The sequence below is a fragment of the Trematomus bernacchii genome, unplaced genomic scaffold, assembly GCF_902827165.1.
Source record: "Trematomus bernacchii unplaced genomic scaffold, fTreBer1.1, whole genome shotgun sequence".
Taxonomy (NCBI): Eukaryota; Metazoa; Chordata; class Actinopteri; order Perciformes; family Nototheniidae; genus Trematomus; species Trematomus bernacchii.
Window position 1 is genome coordinate 12,448,235 of NW_022987689.1, and position 24,068 is coordinate 12,472,302.

General features: G+C 40.8%; 2 protein-coding genes across 3 annotated transcripts; both read right to left on the reverse strand.

Annotated features, from left to right (window-relative positions):
• Positions 1 to 5: 5 nt before the first annotated feature.
• gorasp1a (golgi reassembly stacking protein 1a) lies at positions 6 to 9,735 on the reverse strand. Its single transcript, XM_034137297.1, has 9 exons — positions 9,569 to 9,735; positions 8,642 to 8,722; positions 8,312 to 8,515; positions 8,106 to 8,192; positions 7,851 to 7,981; positions 7,568 to 7,700; positions 7,217 to 7,325; positions 6,919 to 7,134; positions 6 to 1,526 (listed from the first exon to the last, which is right to left on the reverse strand). The coding sequence occupies exons 1-9, from the start codon at positions 9,629 to 9,631 to the stop codon at positions 982 to 984; spliced, it is 1,569 nt and encodes a 522-aa protein (XP_033993188.1). The 5' UTR covers positions 9,632 to 9,735; the 3' UTR covers positions 6 to 981.
• A 2,634-nt stretch (positions 9,736 to 12,369) lies between these two features.
• Positions 12,370 to 21,807, reverse strand: LOC117488421 (cysteine/serine-rich nuclear protein 1-like). Of its 2 annotated transcripts, none has more exons than XM_034137299.1 (5): positions 21,710 to 21,807; positions 18,637 to 18,860; positions 16,966 to 17,231; positions 15,877 to 16,173; positions 12,370 to 13,801 (listed from the first exon to the last, which is right to left on the reverse strand). In XM_034137299.1, the coding sequence occupies exons 2-5, from the start codon at positions 18,857 to 18,859 to the stop codon at positions 12,980 to 12,982; spliced, it is 1,608 nt and encodes a 535-aa protein (XP_033993190.1). In that variant the 5' UTR covers position 18,860; positions 21,710 to 21,807; the 3' UTR covers positions 12,370 to 12,979. The 2 variants fall into 2 exon arrangements, with proteins under 2 accessions (XP_033993190.1, XP_033993189.1); XM_034137298.1 differs by having other exon boundaries at positions 16,966 to 17,234.
• Between the last annotated feature and the right edge of the window lie 2,261 nt (positions 21,808 to 24,068).

Genomic DNA, 24,068 nt, shown 5'->3' on the forward strand with positions numbered 1-24,068 from the left:
GACGATTTTTCTTTTTTTAAAGTGATATGATTGTTTAACCTTCACCCATTCACATTCATCAAAAGATTCTGCACTCATTCCTAATAAAACATACAATTAATTGATAAAATATCTGCAAAAATACTTTTCCTTATTTTACACACTAGCACCTACTTTGACAGTGAAAAACTTTTAAGAAGCCCCCTAGAAAGAGAAAATAATAACTCAACAGCAGCATCACTGTGGCTAGACGTCTTACATACTGTATATCTAACAATTGCACATTATCTGCCAACTCACAGGCAGCATATGTCTACTGTTGCATAGATTACAAATATTGAAAAGAGTCAAATCAGACATGGGGGATATGATTCCAGCCATACAAATTATTTTTAACAGATCCCAGGCTGCATAGCTGAATAAATCAAATTTAGAAACGGTGTTTAAAACATACTGACCTCGTGAAATCTGGAGTAAACGCATTTTCCTGCACAAACATTTCCGTCATACAAACACTTAAAATATCCATAACATGGGCAGTACTGTAAAATGTTCCCTCGTATAACCTTAAATGCTACCTTTTTAAAGCTTTGGGATTTCTTTTAAAAACACAACAGATGTAACAATGCGTAGTAAAAATGTAGTATAGTGTTTTGGATATTAAGGTGCGGCTGTGCTTTGCTGTATGCCTTTGGAAGTGTTAAAGTATTCATTCACCCGAAGCAAAGCCCTGTCACCCGTATAATCTAATAATTTTGCACCAAAGCATGAAAATGTTTTGACATTATGACCTTAGTGTACAAATTAGCAGAAACTCTCCCACATATAAAACAAATAGTATTTCTCTAATGCTTTAGTTTGTTTCTGTAGTGTAACTTACTTCATGAGAGATTGTTAGACTGTAATATAAAATCAGACAGCGTGTCTCTGTACTTTTCCTATACAGTGTTCCTTTAAAAAAGCCCCAGTGATTGTCAACATCACTTTTTCTTTTGTGCGAGCTTACTCAAGAGGCGGTTCTTCCTCGTGACCTTCATATTGGTGAGCAGGAGAAACATCTAGAGGCTCCTCTGGTTCCATTGCTGGCTCCTCTCCTGGCTCCTCTGTTGTCTCCTCTCCTGGCTCCTCTGTTGTCTCCTCTCCTGGCTCCTCTGTTGTCTCCTCTCCTGGCTCCTCTGTTGTCTCCTCTCCTGGCTCCTCTGTTGGCTCCTCTGTTGTCTCCTCTGTTGTCTCCTCTGTTGGCTCCTCTGTTGGCTCCTCTGTTGGCTCCTCTGCTGGCTCTGCAGGAGAATCCTCTGCCGCCGTGGACTCATCGGCAGCAGGAGATTGGTCGATTTGGACGGGAGACAGGGTGGGGTCTGGAGACTCTACAGGGAGAGAAGCTTCACACAGAGAGAGGGGCGTGGCCTCTGTGAGCGGGGGGGATGGGTCAGTGTCCGTGGAAGCAAGAGCGGAGCTGAGGTCCATAGCCGCCTCGGAGCTCAGCTCCTGCGGGTCGGGCTGGCTCTCCGCTGACGGAGAGAGCAGCACACTGTCCTCTAGTTCCTCTGCACAACAGACAGTAGAATTAAAACAAATGTTATCCCGGGGAAATTGGGTTTTGTGACAGTTATTTTAGAATGTAATAAATTAAAAGATAAATAGATAAAAAAGAGAATAAAATATGTATATTGACATACAATTCACATTAGAATGTTCAATTTATTTTTAAATACAAATTACATTTATTTTTATAAACTTGAGTTAAAGATATATGTTGTATAAAGGATTAAAAAAAAAATCAAATATGTGCACATTGTACTACAAAATGTAACATGTACATTACAATATTAACAGTGGTGTATTAAGATATTATTTCTGGATTTGCACAGTGTTAAAATACATTAAAGGTCCCATGTCATGGCCATTTCTACTGATCATAATTCCATTGTTGAGGTATACTAGAATACATTTATATTGTGCAATTTTCCAAACTCACATTGGTTTCTCATACAGCATCTCTGTATAGTATGTGTATTCACTGAATTTCACTCTGTCCTAAACGCCTTGTTGGAGCTCCTGCCCCCCCCCTCCCTGTGAGCCCAGTGTGCCCTGATTGGTCAGCTCGCTGCTGCGAGGAGCTGACAGTGTGAGCTGGTGTGGTTTCCTCGAGACATCGCGAATGGACGCAGGAAGGGTGCTGAGGGTGCTGCAGCAGCCCCATCTGCGAGGCAGCACCCGCATCCCCAAACGCGGCGCACCTACAGTGTAAGCGCGCCACAGTTTCGCCACGCTGCGAGGCTCCACTATCACCCCCCCCCCCCCCCCAGCGCGTCACCTTTTCGCCGCTAAAAGAGTGTGTGTGTGTGAGGAGCTCCACAGGGCCTCGCTCGGCTTAGTACGGTATAGTTAGGCCTTGTTAGGACCGGCTCACTTTATGCTGCGTTTCCATTACAGTTTAGTAGCTGGGGCAGTAACTATAGTAACGCAGTGTAGGCGGAGCTGTGACGTCATCTTCAATGAGCACCACAGAAAAACAACATCAGCCATTAGCCGTTAGCACTCAAGCTCACAGCTCCTCATATCTGTTCAGAAACTAGACAAAAGTTAAACAAGTACAAACCACAGAGTGTCTGTGTCATGGCGAGTACAGTCGCTGCTTTATTTATGTCTGTATAGGCCGTTGTTGTGAGTGTGGACGGTCGGAGCATATACTGCGTTAGCTTAGCCAATCTCCATTTAGAAAACACGCATTTAAAAAGGTTTTTCACCTGCCGTCTGTCTGCAGACTTGACAAAGCATTAATTCATGGTTTTTACTAACCGGTATCAGTATGTTGCGATTCTCTCTCTAGTTTAGCATACTCAGCCCGACTCAGCCTGGTTGTTGGCCCGGAAAGAACCTTGATTTTATGGGGCCAGAAAAACTGCGAAATAGTACCCGCTAGCCGGAACTACGCCAAGTGGAAACGCAACCAAAAATGGGCCGTGCACGACACGGCACACTTACACCGCGCTGTAGTGGAAATGCGCCATTAGTACCAGGAAGAAAAAGAGAAATCTCCAGTGTTTGAGTTGTACTTGCTACAGGGTGTACTTTGAGGGTTTGTGACTTTGCAGACCGTTTACATGCATAAAAAGCTACATAACACACAAGGGGACGGGTAATAACCAGTAAAGCATGACATTGGACCTTTAATAAATGATTACCAAACCGTTTGAGACCCACTACTTAGACTAAAGTGAACCATCTAAACCAGGGGTCGGCAACAGGCGGACCGCGGTCCGGATCCGGACCCAGACGCCGACCTATACGGACCCGGACCTATAATCAATACATTAATAGGGGATTTCAATTTTGTCGGGACGATTCTATTTTAACCGCTGCCGACAGGGGGCGAAAGAGACGAGTGAGCGATACAGGGAGAGAAACACAGAAGAAGAGACGAGAGAGCGGCAGAGAGAAGCGGAGAGGAAAGTGAGTAAAGAGAATAATTAGCGATACAGGGAGAGAAGACGGAGAGGACAGTGAACAGGCGTGTTAGCGGCAGACAGGGAGAGACAAATAATGACACATGGCGCTCTCCAAGAAGAGGAAAGTGGACAGTGAGAACAGAGCTTTTAACCCTGAGTGGACGGACTCATTCATGTTCATCCTGCCCACTGGGAGCACAGAACCAGTGTGTCTCATTTGTTCATTGACCGTGGCGCTCAAGCAGAATACAAAAATCAAGTAACTGTATTCAGCTCGCGTTATATTTGAAAAACGAGTAATCTGATTACAGTTACTTTCGTAAACCTGAAGTGAATACATTTTGGAATACTTATGGGAATTATTGGTGGAAATGTTTCCTCATAAAATGTAATAGTCATTACCAGCAGAACTGTGTGCACACTGCACAGCGCTGCAGCGTGTCTGTGAGCGAGAGAGAGATGCAGCGTGTCTGTGAAGCCCCGCCCCCGCACGCAGATCAGAGAGAGATCTCTTTTAAAATATATTGAAAGTTAGAAACGGAGATGGTTCGATAAAATGTGCAAGATAACGTTTATGTAGCATTTCTTTATTGTCGAAATGATGACATTTCATAACGGGATCAAATCAAAGTGAATGGCCTGCTGCTGCTGAATGCATGGGGCAAGTGACTGGAAACAGTTTTAAAAGTTATTACGTCGTTTCAGATAATAAATAATAATGGTAATTCATTCTATTTAGGGGCGCCTTTCAAGGTGATGTTTTTTATGTGGGGTGCAGATGAGAGGGAGCTGTCCAGAATGACACCAAGATGTTGTGTTTGAGTTGTGCTCTTGATAAGCCATTAAAACAGTAAAATAAGTGTCTCCTGTTCACCAAAACATACCCATCTGTTATGGAAAAATAAAGTATTCCAAAAGTATTCTAAAAGTAATCTGAACACGTTACTTTTTTAAGACACGTAACTCTAACTGTATTCGGATTACTTTCAGAGCCATGTATTCAGTATTCAGTAACCGATTACATTTACAAAGTAACCCTCCCAACCCTGATTAAAAGTGCCAAAACGCCACTATTATTACCCCTTTCACACCGGCGCTTTTCCAGCTCCTGCTGGGAGCTAGAGCCTGAAAAGCGCCGTTTTTTCCTGTTCACACCGCAGCGGCGGCGCGTGATAGCTCCGGAATGCGGTTCACTTCCAGCTCCAAAAAGTTGTCGGTCTAGAGGCAAGAGCTTCGGAGCTATGACGCGGCGTCGCTTACGTCTCTTACGTCGAGGCGTGCAGGAAACCTTACTTTGACCATCCGTTCGCTGTTATTGATCATTGTGGAGATACATGGGCTGTACAGGTTGTCATGTCCGACTATCACAAGTAGAATCATAATGAAAAATACGCCGGTAAAATGTGCCTGTAGAAAACGGCTTAGCAAGTAGTCAGTTTAGCTTCGGTTGCTATGCTAACATCACCCATGTTATACCAGAGAAACTTTCATAACAGCGTTGTGATGCCAAACAGCGTCAATTCAGACTGACACACATTCACTTAAGGGGAACTGGGGATATGTATCAGCTGCTTGTGTGACAGTCAGACAGTGAATACTTTAGAGCCGTGTGAGCTAACCTGGAGCTAACGGGAGAATAAACTCCCGTGGAAGTGCAGCCACTGCAGCGGTCGGTAAATGCCGCTGAAACGCATTAATAAACAATGAACCACGGCACTCTGGAGAAAAGTATAAGGTTGGAGAAGTCGTTATTTAATTTAATCTGGCTTCGTATGATTAAAAGCAACACGATCATCGACCCGACGCAGTCCCCGGCCCGTTGTTGTTGTGGGAGAAAATCAGCGACGTAAACTGTGACGTCATGACGCAGCAGCGGCAGCTCTGGGCAGTGTGAACAGAGCGGGAGCTGAAAAGGGAAACCGGAGCTGAACCAGAAAAGCTCTCGCGAGGAGCTAGAAAGTGAAAAGCGCCGGTGTGAAAGCCAAACACAAAGTGTTTGACCAAACATTCCCTCTCAAGTCAGAACTGAGGTCACAAAAAATAAGCAGTCTCAGAGCCCAATATGATCAGTCCACCAGGATCAAAATTAAAACTAAATATGGTTCCAGGGCAGGCTAACCGAGGCTAACCAATGAGCAACTGCATGTGTGTATGAGAATGGCCCTGACACAATTTCAGCCCAGATTTAAACTCCTGGCAGGACAAGCTCAAGCTCAATTCTCGCACTGAATTAAAGAAAGTGAGTGAGGGACTGCAATATAAGAGGGAAAGAAAGAGAAACTTTAAAACTGTTGAATTGTTATGATGTGTAAAGACTGATATGTTCTATAATCGTCTGAAACTGTTAAGTCATGATGTGAAACGGTTAACAAAGCTATTTTATTTATTTTCTCTATTTTATTTTTAAATGCAGCCAGAGAGGAGCATTACACATATCCACAGTATTTACTGTATATCTGTATAGTTCAATGTTCATTGACAATAAATATTTTTGTTTTTGAATTGTACTTTCTTTATTTGATTGGCAGTCGGTTGTTGATGACATGCAGACGTTGATAAAGCTACAGCTACTTCAATATATATCACACTAATTCATGAAGCAAGTTAGACATTTTGATGTTCCGGACCTTTGCATGGGGACATTTTCTCTAACTGGACCTCGTTGAATTTTAGTTGAATACCCCTGATCTAAACCCTCAGAGAGTCCTTTACCTCACTGAGCTGGAGTTATCAGCCTCTCAGTCTGACAGGAGAGGACTCTCCCTCCACCTCTTTAATAACAGCGCCTTATATCCGGGTGCTAGTGGAACACGCTCGTGAACTGTTAGCACCGGAGCCTCGCAGCGTGGAAACTGTGCCGCGCATCATTTTACAACTAAAGACACAGCTATACAAAAACCGCAGCATGTGTACGGCTCTGAGAATCTGCCTTGGTACAAAGTAGCAGTGAAAACATGGTATGGAATTTCATTGATTTGGGCATTCTCACAATAAGCAAGTGGAATGGATTTGATAATGAAGCACTGACACAGCGCTCTACAGAGAGTGGCGAGTGGATAGACCGATTCACGGACTTTCCGCATAGTAAAAGTGGGGGGGGTCTAAACTAATAATTTTAAAAGGTGGGGGGGACTTGTCCCACCCTCATATAATGGCTGTGACGCCCATGGATATTATATCTATACTGTGATACGAGGCAAGATATTGTAATACATATGTAATATCCTAAGTGATGTCATTTTTAGACTTTTTTTCAGCTGTACTATTACTTGCCTTTACCCACTTAGTCATTAATTCCACAGTTGTGATGTTTATTTATCAGTATTCTCAATTTGTAAATATGTTGTAAATGGTCAAATCTGCCATATTGATATGAAGGTGTTTGGTTAAAAATATTGGAATGAATGATTAACTTTCTTATCTCCCAATCCATTCAGCCCACGTTTTTTTCTCCAGGAAACTTTGTATGATGTTGTCCCAAACTTACCAACGCCAGAGATGTCCCCGTCCTTCTCCTCGTCCTTCTCCTCGTCCTTCTCCTCGTCCTTCTCCTCGTCCTTCTCCTCGTCCTTCTCCTCGTCCTTCTCCTCGTGCATGGCCAGTAAATTGTTGGTCATGTCGATAGAAGACACGGACAGATCCAGTCTGTCCACCAAATCTGCCGGGTTAGGGGTAGCAACTGCCGCCTCAGTGTCTGAGAAACCTAAAGGGAAAAAAATCAATAAGATTCCAGGGAGACACGCAAGACACAACTCATATATCATTATCCTCTTAAGGAAACTGACCAGGGTCCATGACCCTCTGGACGGGTGGAGGAAGAGGAGCCTCATCGAGGGTGATCTTCTCCAGATCTAACAAGTCTTCACTTAGACTTGAAGGTGCCATCAAAGGTGTCTGGAAAACAGATGAAGAATATGTAAGCCCTGCCTCTACCAATAGATTAATCTTGTGTATAAAAAATAAGCAGTGACATAAGCAATATATCTAGAATACATGCTATCATATTTGCTGGTTTTCTCGGTTCAAATGTGACATTAAAAACATTTTGGAAATATTTTTTGCTTGATAATTATTCACTTAATTGGAAAGAGAACAATAGATTCGTAAAAAATGACTTAATGTGAACTCAGATGTACCTCTGTGTATCCATGTGTAGGCAGCTCCGGAGCAGGCTCCTCCTCAGGAGCAGAGGTGGGAGGCTCCGCCGGCGTCTCCTCAGGATTTATTGGGATCCGGTGCAAGTAGCCATACCCAATACCACAACCCAAACTAAGAGAGAAAACAGAATAACGCTGTATGATCTGAGGAAATCTTCATTGTAAAATAATGGACTGCTTACTCTCTGTTCCCTCACAATGGTTGATTGACATATAGTACAAAAGCAGTCACTAAAGCATGTTTCTGTGTATTCTCACGTACCTGCCCTCTCCCCCCCACGCTCCGTTTGGTGTGACCACCACCTCTCTGCAGGCATCTGAAATTGTGTTGTACACCATCAGCTTCAGAGGCTTCCCTTCATGGGCCTCGATCAGCGAGAAGAAGTCTTCTGACTGGAAATCAGCAGAAGAAGTTAACCACGAGCCATTTTCCACAGCTTTGTTAAAAGATACAATGAATCTTACAAATGATTATCAGTTTAAAAAAAGGTAAGCATTATATAAAAATGATTCTTACATCCTGCAACACTTGATCCGCTCCGACAATGTAGTCACTGTGAGGCTGAAGCTCGGCCAATGAAGCGGGAGAACTAGCTTCCACATCCTGCAGCAAAGCATTAACAGGAGTTAGTAAACTGAAGATGGAGCTATAATGGGGTATTGAAGTTCAAATCTGTAAGGACAGTTGGTTTGGTTTTCCTAGTTCTTGATGAAGAAGCTCACCAGAACATGCCAGACATTCTCGTTGGCTCCATGGTAGCTGCAGAAGCGAACGCTGGCCCCCAGCAGGCCCTGTCCCCCCCACATGCTGCTGGGCACCACCTCCAGCTCACGGACGCTCGTGGTTTTGGTGCTGTACACCACCATACCCACGGCTCTCTCCATGTTAGCTTTCAGAATCTCCTTCAGCAGGTCATTCTCCTCGTTCTGGTGATGTGAAGAGTCAAAAGAGTCATTATTTGATGCTTCTGTATGTCTGTGCAATCTTTGTTAATGACCAACCTGTGTGACAAGGGACATAACTACTCAAAAGTGGACAATCAATAAACGTACAAGTCTTTTGTTGTCCAGAGACAGAATGAAGTCAAAGAAGGGCTGCAGTCCGGCCTTTTCTGCGGGGGAATTTGGCTGCAGCTGTGGAAACCGAAAGAATTGTGCTTTTAGAATATAACTTGGAAATATGAAAATGATGACAAAACCAGAATATTGTTTTTGGAGCATGTAAATCATCTATTTCTTCCCCTACCTACTTCAAGGTTAATAGCTGCAAATAGGGATTTCTCTTTTATGGATTAATCATTTATATATATATATATATATATATATTCATCTTAAAGTCTCCTTATAATGGTGGTTTGGTCAGCCTTACAGTCAAAATATTCAATTACAAGCATATAAATAACAGAAAAGCACCAACGTTTGAAATACCAAATGTTGGGGATTATCGCTTGGTCGCCCTCTCGATCGATGTATCGATTTTGTTTATTATTTAGTTAATCGAATAATCAAATCAGCACTAATGTTATTTACTGTAAATATACTTTTCATGCAACGGGATTAAAGAAAGGGTTTTAGTAAGGAGAGGATCGGAGGCTAGTGAAAATTCATCTTGTTTTATTTGCCATCAAGCTGAAAACCATTAGCTATATTAGTCAGAGCATTAGCTAATATTTAGCAATTATGCTACTATGACTACGGTTTTAAAAACCAATCATGTATGGTGATTATCAGGGGACTAACGCCATTCTGCTGGTGGACATTATATAAAACAAGTTACAAGCCTCATTTAACCGTATTTACTGCAGAATTACACTAGTAGATAGGAGATTATGTGGCATGGTCAATAAGTAAACAGTGCCAGCTCATCGGGTTTAACCGGTGGGGTTTGCACCAGCTAGCTCCCAGTTAGCATATAGTAACAGTCATGATAAGCTGCTGTACACGCTGTCCTAAATCAAAGAAAGAGGAATAACGTCTTACGCCATGCACGTGGTATCCATAGGTTCCTCCTTCGGATACTTCTGAACTCTGTGATAACCCCATTTTGGCAAGGAACTTTCAAATATGAGCTAATTTCATCAGAAAATATCAAGAGTATGAGAATGATTACGGCTGACAGACGGCGGCCATCTTGTCTGTAGTCCAAAACAATCGAACATGGCAGGTATCGAACACACAGCGCAGGATGACGCATCGTAGTGTTTGTGACCATGGTTATGGAAAATCAGTGATAAGTCACCGTTTAATGTACTGCACATTTTTAAAGTTATGGTAGGTAGAGTGTATGGAGAAAGAAAGTTAAAATATGTCGCATTATAAAGTCCCTGTCACTGTTCGACGTTGTAATACTTTATTTTGTCCATACATTTAATATTACTTCAGTTTATCAAAATATCGATATTTCGAAATTATGCAGAAGACCTCATAAAGAATGACATTGTAGCCTATAGTATGTCAACACAAAGTAATAATATAGTATGTCGAAAATATTAGAAACGACGTCCTAGTGTAGCCTAGTATGAAAAAAAGGAAATAATATAGTGTGGTCGAAATTCCACAATTAATCACCCTCTGGTAAGAAATCAACAAATATACAAGTTTAAACCAAACTGTGTTATTCAATGAAGAGTTAAAGCATTCAACATAATCAATGTATTCCAGCTTGAAGGATAGAGTCTTGCACCAGCAATGTAGCACAATGATCTGGCCAAGTTAAAACTAAAAGTCAAGCACTTAATACAGGAAAAATACACAGGAAAAGGGAAGGTACATCTAATCAAAATGTACATTAAAGACTGCGGGCAAGCCAGCCTCCACTTCGGAAAACACAGTCAAGCCAGCATCCGCGTTGTTTTGCGGTGCGCGAATATCCTATGCATTACGGTAGCGGTCTGGAAAAACTGCCTTCAAAATAAAAGTGCTTACTCGGTCAATAACAATTTTAGCAAACATATTGAAATATGTACTATATAGGCCTAATGTGATCAATAATAATGTAAGACAAACTACGTATAACTACCACATTATAACTGACTGAATGTAAAACTTAAAGAGTTTCAAAATAAAAGACCTTTGAAGTCTCATATATGAGCTATCATCCCTCTGTTTTTAGATGAGAATAAAACAAAGACTGTCCAGTATCAAATACTAATATCACTTCAGGGTGATAGCAGGACACCCCATCTAGTCACTCAGGGAGAATCAGGACAATCTGATGTAGAGTTTCAAAATAAAATACCTTTGAATTCTCATATATGAGCTATCATCCCTCTGTTTTTAGATGAGAATAAAACAAAAACTGTCCAGTATCAAATACTTATTTCACTTCAGGGTGATAGCGGGACACCCCATCTAGTCACTCAGAGAAAATCAGGACAATATGATGTAGAGTTTCAAAATAAAAGACCTTTGAAGTCTCATATATATGAGCTATCATCCCTCTGTTTTTAGATGAGAATAAAACAAAAACTGTCCAGTATCAAATACTTATTTCACTTCAGGGTGATAGCAGGACACCCCATCTAGTCACTCAGGGAGAATCAGGACAATCTGATGTACAGTTTCAAAATAAAAGATCTTTGAAATCTCATATATGAGCTATCATCACTCTGTTTTTAGATGAGAATAAAACAAAAACTGTCCAGTATCAAAGACTAATATCACTTCAGGGTGATAGCAGGACACCCCATCTAGTCACTCAGAGAAAATCTGGACAATCTGATGTAGAGTTTCAAAATAAAAGACCTTTGAAGTCTCATATATATGACTTCAAAGGTCTTTTATTTTGAATATGATAAATGCCTGACAATGGTCAAGATGACACCCTTCTGTCTGTTGAAGGCGTGAGAAAATCAAAGTTACAGTGACCTATATATAATTAAAGGAGACTTATGATACATTTCTCTGATAGTTGGCCTATACAAATATGAGAAAAAACAACAAAGTATAGTTTGTCAAAAATATATATGTGGAAAATATCAGAAACAACAACATAATATAGTAGGCCTATGTTGAAAATTATCTGAAAAGACAAAATGGTAAAGTCTGTCAAAAACAGTCATAATATAGTATTACAAAAAATATCAGAAAAAATGACATAATATAGTATGATGAAAATATGAGGAAAAATAACAGTCAAGTATGACTGAAGCCCCTGTTGTCAACATGTATTCTTGTGCAAGACACTTAAAAAACCCAAATTGCTCCCAATGGCATGGCCAATCTTGTGTGTGTATGTGTGTGTGTGTGTGTGTGTGTGTGTATGTGTGTGTGTGTGTGCAGGTGTGTGCAGGTGTGTGCAGGTGGGACCTTGCATGGCAGCCCTTGCCTCTGTATGTGTGTGTGACTGGGTGAAAGATGACTTGTATATATTTAAGTGCTTTATGGTGTCAAAAAGACTGAAAATAAATGCTATATGAATGCATTCCATTTAAGATTCTTGAAAAAAAAAGCTAGAGTACAGTATGCCATAGAAACGTCATTTTGCAGCGTGTCATAAAAAAAATAGTTGAAAATAATTGTAGAGTATATCATTAAAAAAAGTGAAGCGTCAAAGTGCAAATTGGAGAAATGTTGTACCGTTTTAAAATATCCTTTGAATAAAAAATGTCCAACAGTCGAGCGTGTTGAGCATCTTATTATTACATTTAAGTGAATTTATTAACTATTTATAATTGTGTTGCATATTTTTTAAGTGCTTCGGAAATCTTTTGAGGGCCAAACATTCAAACTCAATATGTCTTGATGGAATACACGAATATAATAAATACCCATAAAGTGAATACATTTTAAAAGTTTTATTATATTACTCCAATACAGAAATATTATAACATATTATTAAGCAGATACTTGATAATCCACAATCAGCAAAGGCAGTAGAAAATAATTCACAACTCGAAGGCTCAAAATGGAGGAGTGTTATCATTTAATTACTGGCTGCTTTAAAGTGGATTTACGCACCATGGCCAGCTACTTGCAAAGTATGCACATTTGTGTTATGATATGTGTGGCATCACTTTTTAAAATGCTTTATTGCCTTTGTGACCTTTGTAATAAATATGACATACAACAAGTTAACTTACAATGATGAAGCGGTAGCAACAGAGGCGAGACCAAGAAATATCAGCGGCCATGGTATAAGAAATTAAATAACATAAAAAATATCAGGAAATCAAATAAAAATACATATTAATTATTCAAGTGCGTTTTCTCTTAAAATAAAGGCAAATATTTGTAGGCAATAGAAAAAATATCCAGCTAGGAAAAATAGTTTATCAATGATTCCTTTTTTCCATTGAAATATTATTACAAATGCATAAGCAGTGCTTTGTACATTAAATGATCTTACACAGTCATGTCCCTAGAATGCGTGGCTATAAAATCTGCCCTGTGCTACCCCTGCTCCGGGCCGGGCTCCGTCAGCCCGATGAGGGACTCCAGGAGGAAGGTGCTGGACTCGTACTGCGGCAGGTTCACAGAGCTCAGCAGCTGCAGGTGGAAAAAGCTGTCGGGGTGCCTGTGAAGTTTAAAAGAGCTGTGCAGAGGTCCAGAGGTGTAGTCGCTGTCAAAGAACTCGATGTCGGAGTCTGAAGCCAGACTCAGGTCCATGTACCTGCCGGAAAAATAGTCCAGGGTGGGGGAGGGGGTGCTGGGGAAGCCCTCCAGAGAGTCAAAGAAGTCTAGGTTTGCTGTCTGCCGTACTTTGTGGTTTAGCTGGCTGCACGCAGAGTAGTTATTATTTTCACACATGCTGAGGGGAAGTGACAACCCTCTATCTAAATCAGGGAGGTCCTGACTCCCATCGAGGCTTCCTCCCGCAGAGTCGGAGGAGGAGCAGGAGGATTCGGTCATGTCGCTGCTGCAACTGCTCTCCTCCACCGACAACCGTTCTTGGGGGAAGTGAAATGAAGGCGTTGTGGGCATGGTGAGAGGAAGGCCGTCCTCCTCCGAGGTGAAGCCGAAGGGGCAGCTATGGTCCTGTGCGTTCTGCCCCGGATCGGCCTCCTCCTGCTGCCCGTACACTTCCAGGTCCTCTGGGAGTCCCGTCTGCTCCTCTTGGCTCACTGATTCCTTCTGCAGTCGCCTCTCCATCTCCAGCTTCATGACGGTGTGGATGTAATGAGTCTGCACACGTCTGGAGTTGAACTCGATGCGGCCCTGAGAGTTCCCACAGCCGTCCGTAGTGCAGCCACATGGGAAGTTTAAGCGGTCCTCCTGTGAGTAAAATACAGGAAGTTAAGGTAAGGCTGCAGGAATACACAGTATTAACACCACGATCAATAGTTCACCATCAGAGAGGGGGGTTGAATGTGTTTTAAATCAAAAGGTGATTTGCAAGATTCCAATTAAATTACTGCAGTGATAAGCAAAATGATAGCACGCATTTGGTGAGTGATATGTCTAAAATCCTCAAATACAGCATGTTTTTTGTACGAGAGAAAGTCAATATGATTTGACAGGCATTTGTTTGTTTTAATAATAAATTACAGGACCAATGTAAATAAATGTAGATATATTAGTTTAAAAGTGTGAAAATGTGGTGCACCCTTTAACAAAAAAGAGTCGATTGACAAATACATGATCAGAAAGCCACATTGTTGTGAGTATATATGTTTCTGTCTCTTTCTTTGCTACGCTTGATGTGAAATGCAATGATCTGTACTGTAAAAGGGGTCCGCATAGTAAGCTGTAGCTTCAGTATACACATGTAATGATTATGCTGAATTGTTAATAATAAATAGTTATTTGAGTAATTGTATTTTTATTTTTTTTATTATCCATAAATATTGTCTTGCTTTTAATGTCTCTGTATACTGTTTTTTAGTGGCAGATACCATTTTTTTTAATTGATAGAAATATTGTTGCTTAAAATCACAAGATAGGAATGATGGTATTTGGCTAATAGACATTAAACTTAAGACAATAGATAAATGGCTTACCTAAAGTAAATATCAAAATTGCTTCAACACAAGTTTTTTGTAATTCATATGAGATGCTTAACACTAGAACCGCCAACAGGTAAATTTTACCCGCAGCTGTTTTTTGATTGTATGTAACTTTTTTTCAATAAAATATTAAAGTCTCCCAGTCCGTGACTTTTCCTGAAAGGGTGTTATGTACAGTAGCACCCTCTGTTGTTAAAAATTGTCAATATGAAGTCAGATTGAAAAAATCGTCCAAAAAATTGCCATTTATACCTATACCCGCCAGCGGGTAATATTTACCTCATAGAAAATGCAGCATAAACATGACGTGTTGCTATAGCAACACCTTTTGTCTACTGCGGTCCCTTATAGATAGAGAGATAGATTGAGAGAGAGAGAGAGAGAGAGAGAGAGAGAGAGATAGATAGATAGATAGATAGATAGATAGATAGATAGATAGATAGATAGATAGATAGATAGATAGATAGATAGATAGATAGATAGATAGATAGAGAGAGAGAGATAGACCGATAGATAGTTATAGATAGATCGATAGATAGTTATAGATAGATAGAGAGAGAGATAGAGAGATGTGTACCTAAACAAAACACAAGTCTAACACCAAGCGTTTAAATCAGCACTGGTAGCGATATTTTATACTTCATGCTATCTGCACAAACTATATCATATGAAAAGCTGAGAGTCCACAGATTTTATTGGTATACGTTTCATCCCTGTGCGATCAAAACTCACTGTTCTGTATGATAAATAAAAGAACATTGTACCTTGAAAATCAATAGCGGGTCAATGTGACCCGTTGGCGGTTTTAGGTATACAGCGACCTCTGGCGGTTCCAGTGTTAAAGGTGGGGTAGGTAATTCACTTCAGAAACACTTTTTGTTATATTCCATGGAATGCTCTTAACATTCCGATAGCAATGAATACATTAAATGCTTTGACAATAAATACATTAAAAAAATTGATCTGTGGAAGCCGTGGCGCTGTAAAAAGCACGACCAATCATCTGAGCCGGCCCGGCTAAAATAACTGGATGGCCTACCTGCCTGTCAGCCTTCCATCTGTGCACAAACTTATATCGTGCCCTCATTGGTCATGTGCACGTCTGTGTGTGTTGGAGGAGGGGCTCTGTAAGGAAGTCTGAAGGAAGGGGCAGATTTTTTTCGGCTGTGTACTTTCAAATTCTAGCGCACTCGAGCTGGTTTCTCCATTCTTACCTACCCTACCTTTAACAAGCTCAAACTACAATGTTGAAATATTTGTTGTCTCATTCATGCAGCATAAAATGTACTGGGGCCGCTCTATGCTTTTAGTGAATGAAGTCGTGTTTTGGTCTCAGTGTCGTACCTGGCACTTGATCCCTGCCAGGCTGCAGGCGCAGGTCTCCGGCTCACAGAAGCCCTGGCAGTCACAGCCACAGGCCTCCCTGGAGAGCCGCAGGGCGTGCAGCTGCCTTTTCTCCTCCCGGTCCACGCGCTTCACCCCCGCCGCCTGCAGGAGAGCCTGCCGCTGCCTGGAGGAGTATGGCTGGAGGAACCCTCCGTCCTCCAGCTCTGCATCACTGATGGGGACGTCTTCCTCTGGGACCTGCTCCACTGTGAGCCGGTCTGCCTCTCCCTGGTCCATGGCCCCGCTGGTGATCAACTGCAATCAGAACAATAGATACAGTTAGGAGACTGCATGCAATGTGGTGGTGCAGGAATGAGTCCTAAAAACCTGGAATGAGTTAGCATTATACCAATTTTGATTCTCTCCTCTCCAAGTCAACTGTGTTTTTTTATGTGTTTTTGGTGAAAGGCCCGAAATAAATAAGTAGACAAGATATTTTACGTATTTTTTACTACATAAATCCTATTATTATTTATTTCATTTAAGTTTTGCCAGTTCTGTTCAACCGTCCAATATTTTGCACATTTGTAGACACGCTACCTCTCATCCACTTTCCATACCAATACTGCACATATTTGATTAGATTTTATTATTATAAGTACTTAGCAATAGTATACTTTTTTTTCGGTGTATCCAGATTTCTTGTAAATAACTTTCTATATCTTAACGTATAATAGGTTCAATTGTGTTTTTTACATTTTTGGGTTGTTTTTCATACTTGTTGTATCTTCTTTAACTGTGTTTATGTATGCACCATGTACAGCAAGGCAAATTCCTCGTATGTGTTAACTTACTTGGCAATAAGCCTGATTCTGATTCTGATTCTGATAACATGGTGTTATAATGTGAAGTTTATCCAACTGAACAAAACGTCTAAGTATTATAAATGCTGGTTTTATTTTCTGCAATATTCCAAAATCCAATCAACAAAAATCCCATTACTTATTTTTTGAGGTACCCCTTGTGATGTCAACTTCCTTGTCCGCCTATAGCACATCAGCATTGCACCACTCCATGCAGACTGATGTAGAAAGTGACTGCACTCACTTTGTGTTTCAGCGCCTCCAGCCTCTCTCTCCTCCGCCTGTCTCTGAGCCTCTCTCTGCGCCAGCGCCGTCGCTCCAGCGCATGATCAGCCATCGTGTATCTCCACAGGGTGCTGTGCGTCTGCACCATGCCCAGGGTGGCCCCCCCGTGGCTGGGCACGCTGGTGAAGCCCTGACAGCGGGGGAAGCTGAACACCGTCACCTGGTCAAAGCGCACGTTGCTCTGCGGGCCTGCAGCGAGCTTCGTCCTCTTCAGGATAGACCGAACTGCTTCAAATAAGAAACAAACAAAAGTGAGGCACTGCAGATACTCATGATATACTTTGAAACAGGCCCCTTATCAAATTAAGGAAAATCAGTCCTACATCGTCAAAGATTATCAGAGTGGTGCGTTTATGAAATCTTGAAGAAAACTATTTTTTTCGCAGGCCTCTACTATATAAACAAACAAAAAAACAGAGATAATTCTTGATACATTTAAGTAAATAGTCAAACTTGATCAAAACAGCCGTTTAGAAACTCTTACAAAACTATATGCTAACTACTTTCTACTTGTTGCAGAAGTGTTTTGATTGTAATCTATTAGGGAGAATTATGTTTTGTGAAGTAATGAGCAAATGAGTATTGGGTTATACTGCACAAGTTAAGTGAGAGTTTGTGAACAGATGTTTTGATATAGTTTTTCTGCTGTTTAATGCAGACCCCGTTTACTTCAACTAATCAAGACTTCTGATTCTTTGTTCAGCAAGGAGGAACACTAAAAACCTCTTCACAAAAACTGCATAACAAGGGATGATTAATGATATACAAACGGTCACGTGGAGTATTCTTTTAACCTTTAGTGCAATTCTGAGAAAGGATACTTGGACTTGATAAATACAGCTGAGCCACTGAACTTTGACACATGCTCTGTGTGCTGTAGTTTTCCAAATGGCCACTAGGTGACACACTACAGGTGCCTTAATGAAGTGGCTTGTCTCAACAAAAAACATGTTGGGAGGAAATACCAGGCAAAGGGTCTATGGACAGATGAATAGAGACAAGAAGTACTGCTGTGTCCAACTGAGGTTTACAAGATCATAATTCATCTGACAGTTTAGTCTTCAATATTTATTAGATGACTGTTTTGTTTGACAGTTTTTCTTCAAACCTTCACACATAACTGAGGCTGAACTCTAAAAGTCAGTAAACAACAGAGACCAGCTGACGGAGCTCATCTCCGCTGCTGTGTGTCTAAAGAGTTCCACACTGGGGCACTGTTTGCACCCTGACTCAATAGTGAACAGAAAACAAGCCTGGAGCTGTTGTACATCAGGTGTCAGAGTGCACAACAACTGCAGAGTATCTTGTCCTTGCAGGCCCTCGTTGCAGCTTTGTGATATCTTAATAATGCCATTTGATTTGGCTTTTTTTTTTTTTAAAGGATCTTGCTATTCAAATTTAATTCCACAACATCCTATTGCTCAGGCAAATGATCTTCTACCCAACCGGACAGAGGCGGGTCATTCTCTGTGCATTATCTAGAAGGTTAGTGTTTTCATATCGGTGCTGCTGCGGGCTGATAAGAGACACTCCTATTAAACACTGAGGGGATACAAAGCCAGATATGGACGAGGTTTGCATCATTTCAAAGTGGAGGGGGGGGAAATGATTGGTTGTTGGTTTGACTTACTGGGTAAACTGGTGGGCGAAGAAGTACTGTGAGGTGTGAAGTCCTGGCTGTCGGAGGGGCCGCTTTCCCCGTCGGACTCCCACTCTGAGGAGGCAGGGGAGGAGAGGGAGGACGGGGGAGAGGAGGAGGAGGAGGAGGAAGAGGAGGAGTAGCAGGGATCTACCTCCGCAAACTTTCTCTTAAGGATGCCTGGCATTGTTTGGCCGTGGTGGTTGATATACATTCTGTGTGAACATAAAGAAGAAGGAGCATTGGTTTGAATATTTACCGCACTGTGGTTAAAAATACACAATCCAATAGGCAAAAAACAAGTTGCAATAAATCCAAAGAGCATTCCTAGCCAAGCAACATAAGATCAGACTTTATGTAAATCAACAAATGATGTACTTATGGAATAACTACTCACAAACATAGCAACAATGCTGTGTTTCCTGTTCTGTTTGACAGAACAAATATACAGGCAAATCAAATGTCTTTTGGAAATGATCGCTGTAGGACTGAAAGGTCTTCCTGGTGAGAGCTGCAGGTCGAGCCGGTTTCAGGGAATGAGTTTGTTTAGGCTAATGACATCTTGATAGTTGTTATCTCACAAACTGATGTTTTATTGGTGTACAAATATGAACAGCACTCCTAACTCTTGCTTGCAAACCAGCTGAGCACTTTAGAGAGTAAAACGAAAAAGATTAAGAAGGTCTTTTGCTTTTCTCCGCAGAGTAATTAACATTCCAATGATTCCTCAAGTTTTTTGTGAAGAAAACGTGGAAACGGACCGTCCAATGGCTGCATGCTGAGGGCTGGGGGGGTGTAATGGTTCAAGTGGCTGCTATTTTTGGATGTGAACATGGGGAATAAGTCCAAACATGAATAAATTCAGGGTTACAAGCTTAAGCAAGGCTGTGCAGAGCCACTGAGTAAAATACCTAAGCAGAGTGGTGTTACAGTGAAATAAAGAAAAGCTGTTGTGCTGTTCAATATAGTCTGTTAGATAGGTCAAGTTAGCAGAATATGTTTAAAGCTGTCATTAAGTGATTTTGGACGTAGTGACCTATGAGCTATTGGATATCATGCCAACAGCTATTGTTTCGTTTTTGGTATATTTTCTCTTGGTCCATAAAATATCAGATAATACTGAAAAGGCTAATCACAATTTCCCTAAAGCTACTTGCAAATGTCTTATTTTGTCCGAACAACAATCCAAAACAACAATATTCAGTTTTATTTAAGTCGACAAAAAAAATATCCTAACAAAGCTATTTGTTTTATTTTATCTGTATCCCTAATGTAGCAGACATAGAAGTAATGTTGTAATTACGATATTTCTGGTAATATGTTCCTCATTTCGTGCAGCCATACTTTAAACTCCAGCATACATGACAGTAATACATCAGCTGACCAGGATTTAGACTGACTTCCCCTCGAGTCCCCTCAAGCTTATCTTTACTTTCATAAACAGAAATTACACCAGGTCAGGAGTCTGGTCAGAAAAATAAAGTAAAACACTGTCTACTGTCGTCTGCCCTGACAGGCCATCGCCTTGCTACAACTCACACTCATTCTGAGTCCACAAGACAAGGGGCCTCTGATTGTCTGTAGTAAGCAAATAGTTCAACCAGTGTGTGTGTGTGTGTGTGTGTGTGTGTGTGTGTGTGTGTGTGTGTGTGTGTGTGTGTGTGTGTGTGTGTGTGTGTGTGTGTGTGTGTGTGTGTGTGTGTGTGTGTGTGTGTGTGTGTGTGTGTGTGTGTGTGTGTGTGTGTGTGTGTGCACTCAGAGTGAGCAACTTCCTGGATCCATCAGCAAATAAGCGGTGAAACAAGATACAACTTCTTGTGTCATTTTACTGTTTACACAGTAGAACCCTGTGCTGCATAAGCATTTAGATTTAGCTCTGCTTAAAAAACATATGCATGGCTCCCAAAAAGACAGCCTATCTAATGAATGTTGCATAATTGCAGTGTTATTTTAGCTGCCTTTTGTTCCAATTATATCACATGTATTACTGTTAAAATCTGACAGAGTGGAGAGGCTTTACTGTATCCGCTGAGACCACATCAATAATTTAAAGGTTCAAAGCAGCAGAAGCACAAAGTGCACGTGCACTGTGCGATACAGGAGGGGGGACTATACTGTATGTACTGAAAAGCTAAGAAAAAAGACTGCAGTGCATTTTTATGGCAGGGTTGGGCAATATTATCAATATTATAACAATATTTTTTATATGAGCCTAGATATCCTGTTCGATTTTGCATATCGTAAAATGGCACAAGTGTTTTTCCTGGTTTTGAAGGCTCCATTAAAATATGGTAATTTAATGTTCTACTTTGTATTATTGTTCATTACCCACTAAGTCATTATATCCATATTACTGATGATTATTTATCAAAAATCTCATTGTATAAATATTTAAGCCCCCATAATAGATCCTACAATATCGTCGCAATATATCGGGATATTAGCTAAATAAATATCGTGATATGTGATTTTCTCTATATGGCCCACTCCTCTTAATAGTGGCACTAAGTGTGGAAAAAACTATCATGACGTAGAATAAGTAGCCAATAATGTCACTATTGTATTTACACAATTTAAATCCCTACAGGAATGTTGCACGGATGTCAGACCGAGTTTTCATTGGTCGTTTCCTGTATGGCATAATAACAGTCATTAGATAGCTGACCTCTTCACCCCTCGGGGAGACACACGGCGACCATGTCAGCTACGACAACACTGTTCCCCTGTCTTTACAGCAGCAACACCAGCAGCCACAGTCCCATTCAACAGCGACCAAACTGCCTCTGCTCCTTCACAGCAGCACAGACACACAGGAGACCGTGTCGTTGTGATAGGAAGTTTGTTTAAACAGTAGTGTACAACTTTTAGACTCTTCCTAAAACGGTCAAGTTCCACAGTAACGGTGTATAGGTTGCCAGCATGTCCCATACTACTCTATACTAGATAAACATATCACGAAGTTATAAACATAAAATATGATAACCCAAGCCAAAACCACAATAAATAATGACAGTCTATAACCCTTATCAAAAATAAGACAGTGATGTGTTTTTCAGTTACTCACCACGAGGTAAATTACAGCATAATAACAAAATAAAAGCTTGAATTTGACACGAAGTTATTGGTCTTGTCCGCGGTCCCGCCAGCTGAGCATTGTGTGTCCCTCTGTGTTTATGTGGAGCTACACTGTAGTACCACTGTGAACATGGGAGGACTGGCTGGCAGCAGCCAAAGAGACGAGTGCAGCAAGATAGTAACCCCCGCTTGGAAGCGCCTTAGACTTTGCATAAAAGTACAACTGTCAGAAGAGCTTGCTACTTTATTATTTGAGTACGAAAAGTCAGAGAAAAAGCTAAAAGTATAACAGACGCGATAGCCTACTTCATTAAACAGTCACAACGTAGTAACTGTTAAAAAACAACACCACAACGCTCTCATAAACACAAATACTAGTATTGGTACAACGTCGTTCATTCAAACCAAACGACTAAACATGATACACAACAGCTCAAACATGAGGAACGTTTTTCAACGGTATAGTTTAATATATATATTTCTAATACTTGTAGGTAGGAAAATCATATTGTTAGCCGGTTAACAACTACTCTGCCAAACGAACCCGGAAGTGGCTGGGAGCGGGAATCATCTTGCTCCACATAGTCCTTTCTCCTGGCTCTCCTGTCTGTATTGACGCAGACGGTGACACACACAGAGGCAGGAGACGCTCTTCTGTCACTGCTGCCCACAGACTCACTGTTGTGTTGTGTTCACACTGTATTGTTACAACCAGTGATATGGGGGTAAATTAATAACTTATAAACTTCCAGCTGGTGATTATCAGAAGTCGATCTACCAACATTGTACATGAGTTAAAACAAGTGGAAATGTTTACTGTATTAGCATTTAACTTTGATAATTCTCTTATTTTATCTAATAAGAAAATAAACAATTTTGAGGGAAGATGACATTTTTTGAGACGGTTGTTGATTTAATTTAATTTTGGAGGGTGTAGTATTGTCACACTAAAGATATTACTTTTTTTAATTATCTCCTTCAATTTCTCCTCTTTATATTTAATCATGTAACATTTTTTCAACCGTAATTCAAGTAGCAGCACCAGGCCGCAATTCATTTAGGATTATAAACTTGAATACTAATTGGTAGTAGTAAGTGGTTTGAATTCCTCTATCAGAAAACGTAAAAAGCAATTTAAAAACCTGGATGGCTAACAATTTCCATGGTGTTTACTATGCAAAACATCCAGTATTTAGTGACACTAAAATCAATTGAACACAGAGTTTCTGGTAACTTTCAAATCCTCATTGTCTTTCATTTCCTTAATGTCTGGTATTTTGTGTCTGGCAGGTCTAATAAAAATGGTGATCAGACTTCTTTAAAAGGTGACTAATGCTGCCAGGTATTCTTTTTCACATTATTGTACCATGACTCACTGGTGTTCATCCAAAATGGTGATTTAAGTCAGACACGCCTTGTTTCCTAGAAACTGTAGAGAAGCTGTAGATGGGCAGGATTATGGAATTTGAGTGTACAGCCTCCTCCCTGCTTTCCTGTTTCTATTGTATTTCATGTTAACAGTTGTTGGCATTAGGAAAAAAAAGAGCAAATGTTGCCTTTGCACAAACATGCTCATTATGAACAACTAAAACTGAGTGAGAAAAAGTAAAGCGACTGGATTAACATTCCAGTGTCTCTGCTTTTAAAGATAATCATAGGCTGCACCGTGTCCTTGACTTGGAGCAAAATGAAGCTCAGCTTTAGAGAAACAGACAAACAGAGCCAGATGGACGAAAAGACAGACATGTCCAAAATACTCTTGAGCTTTGACCCCATGTTTTGATACACATCAGTGCTTCAGTTGGAGTAAAAAACTGCACCTAAATACCTGTTGGTCCAAATACTTTGTCCAGAGGAAGGGCTGCTCGTCCCGTCCTCTGCACTCAGTGGAAGTGTGTTATTATGAGAGTGTGACCCACTTTGGCTGGGAGCACTCAAGTGCACATGTATTTCTTTTCCACTGACCTGGGTGGGGAGTAAACACCAGAGAGGTCATAGGGAAACAGCACGTTGTTTTTTAAATGTATTTCTCAAACATGGACTGGTTGTGAAAAGGGTATTTCAAGTAAATTATGCATCTTGAGGGTACATCCAGACAGTGTATCCTCTCAGAAATCTTGAAATGACATACTCATAACACACGTTCAAAGAGGACTTTCAGGCTACGTGGATATTAATAGCACAATCATGCTGCCTTTCCGAAAATACATTTATGCAACACAGTTGGAGTTTCCTGTTCCTTATGTGACTTTGCTGTGTGCTTCAATGTGTCAGGAGATTTGATCGGACCACACTAGTGCAGCAGAGGAGGAGATGAGTCATGGAAAGTACCACTACAATGGTCAGTT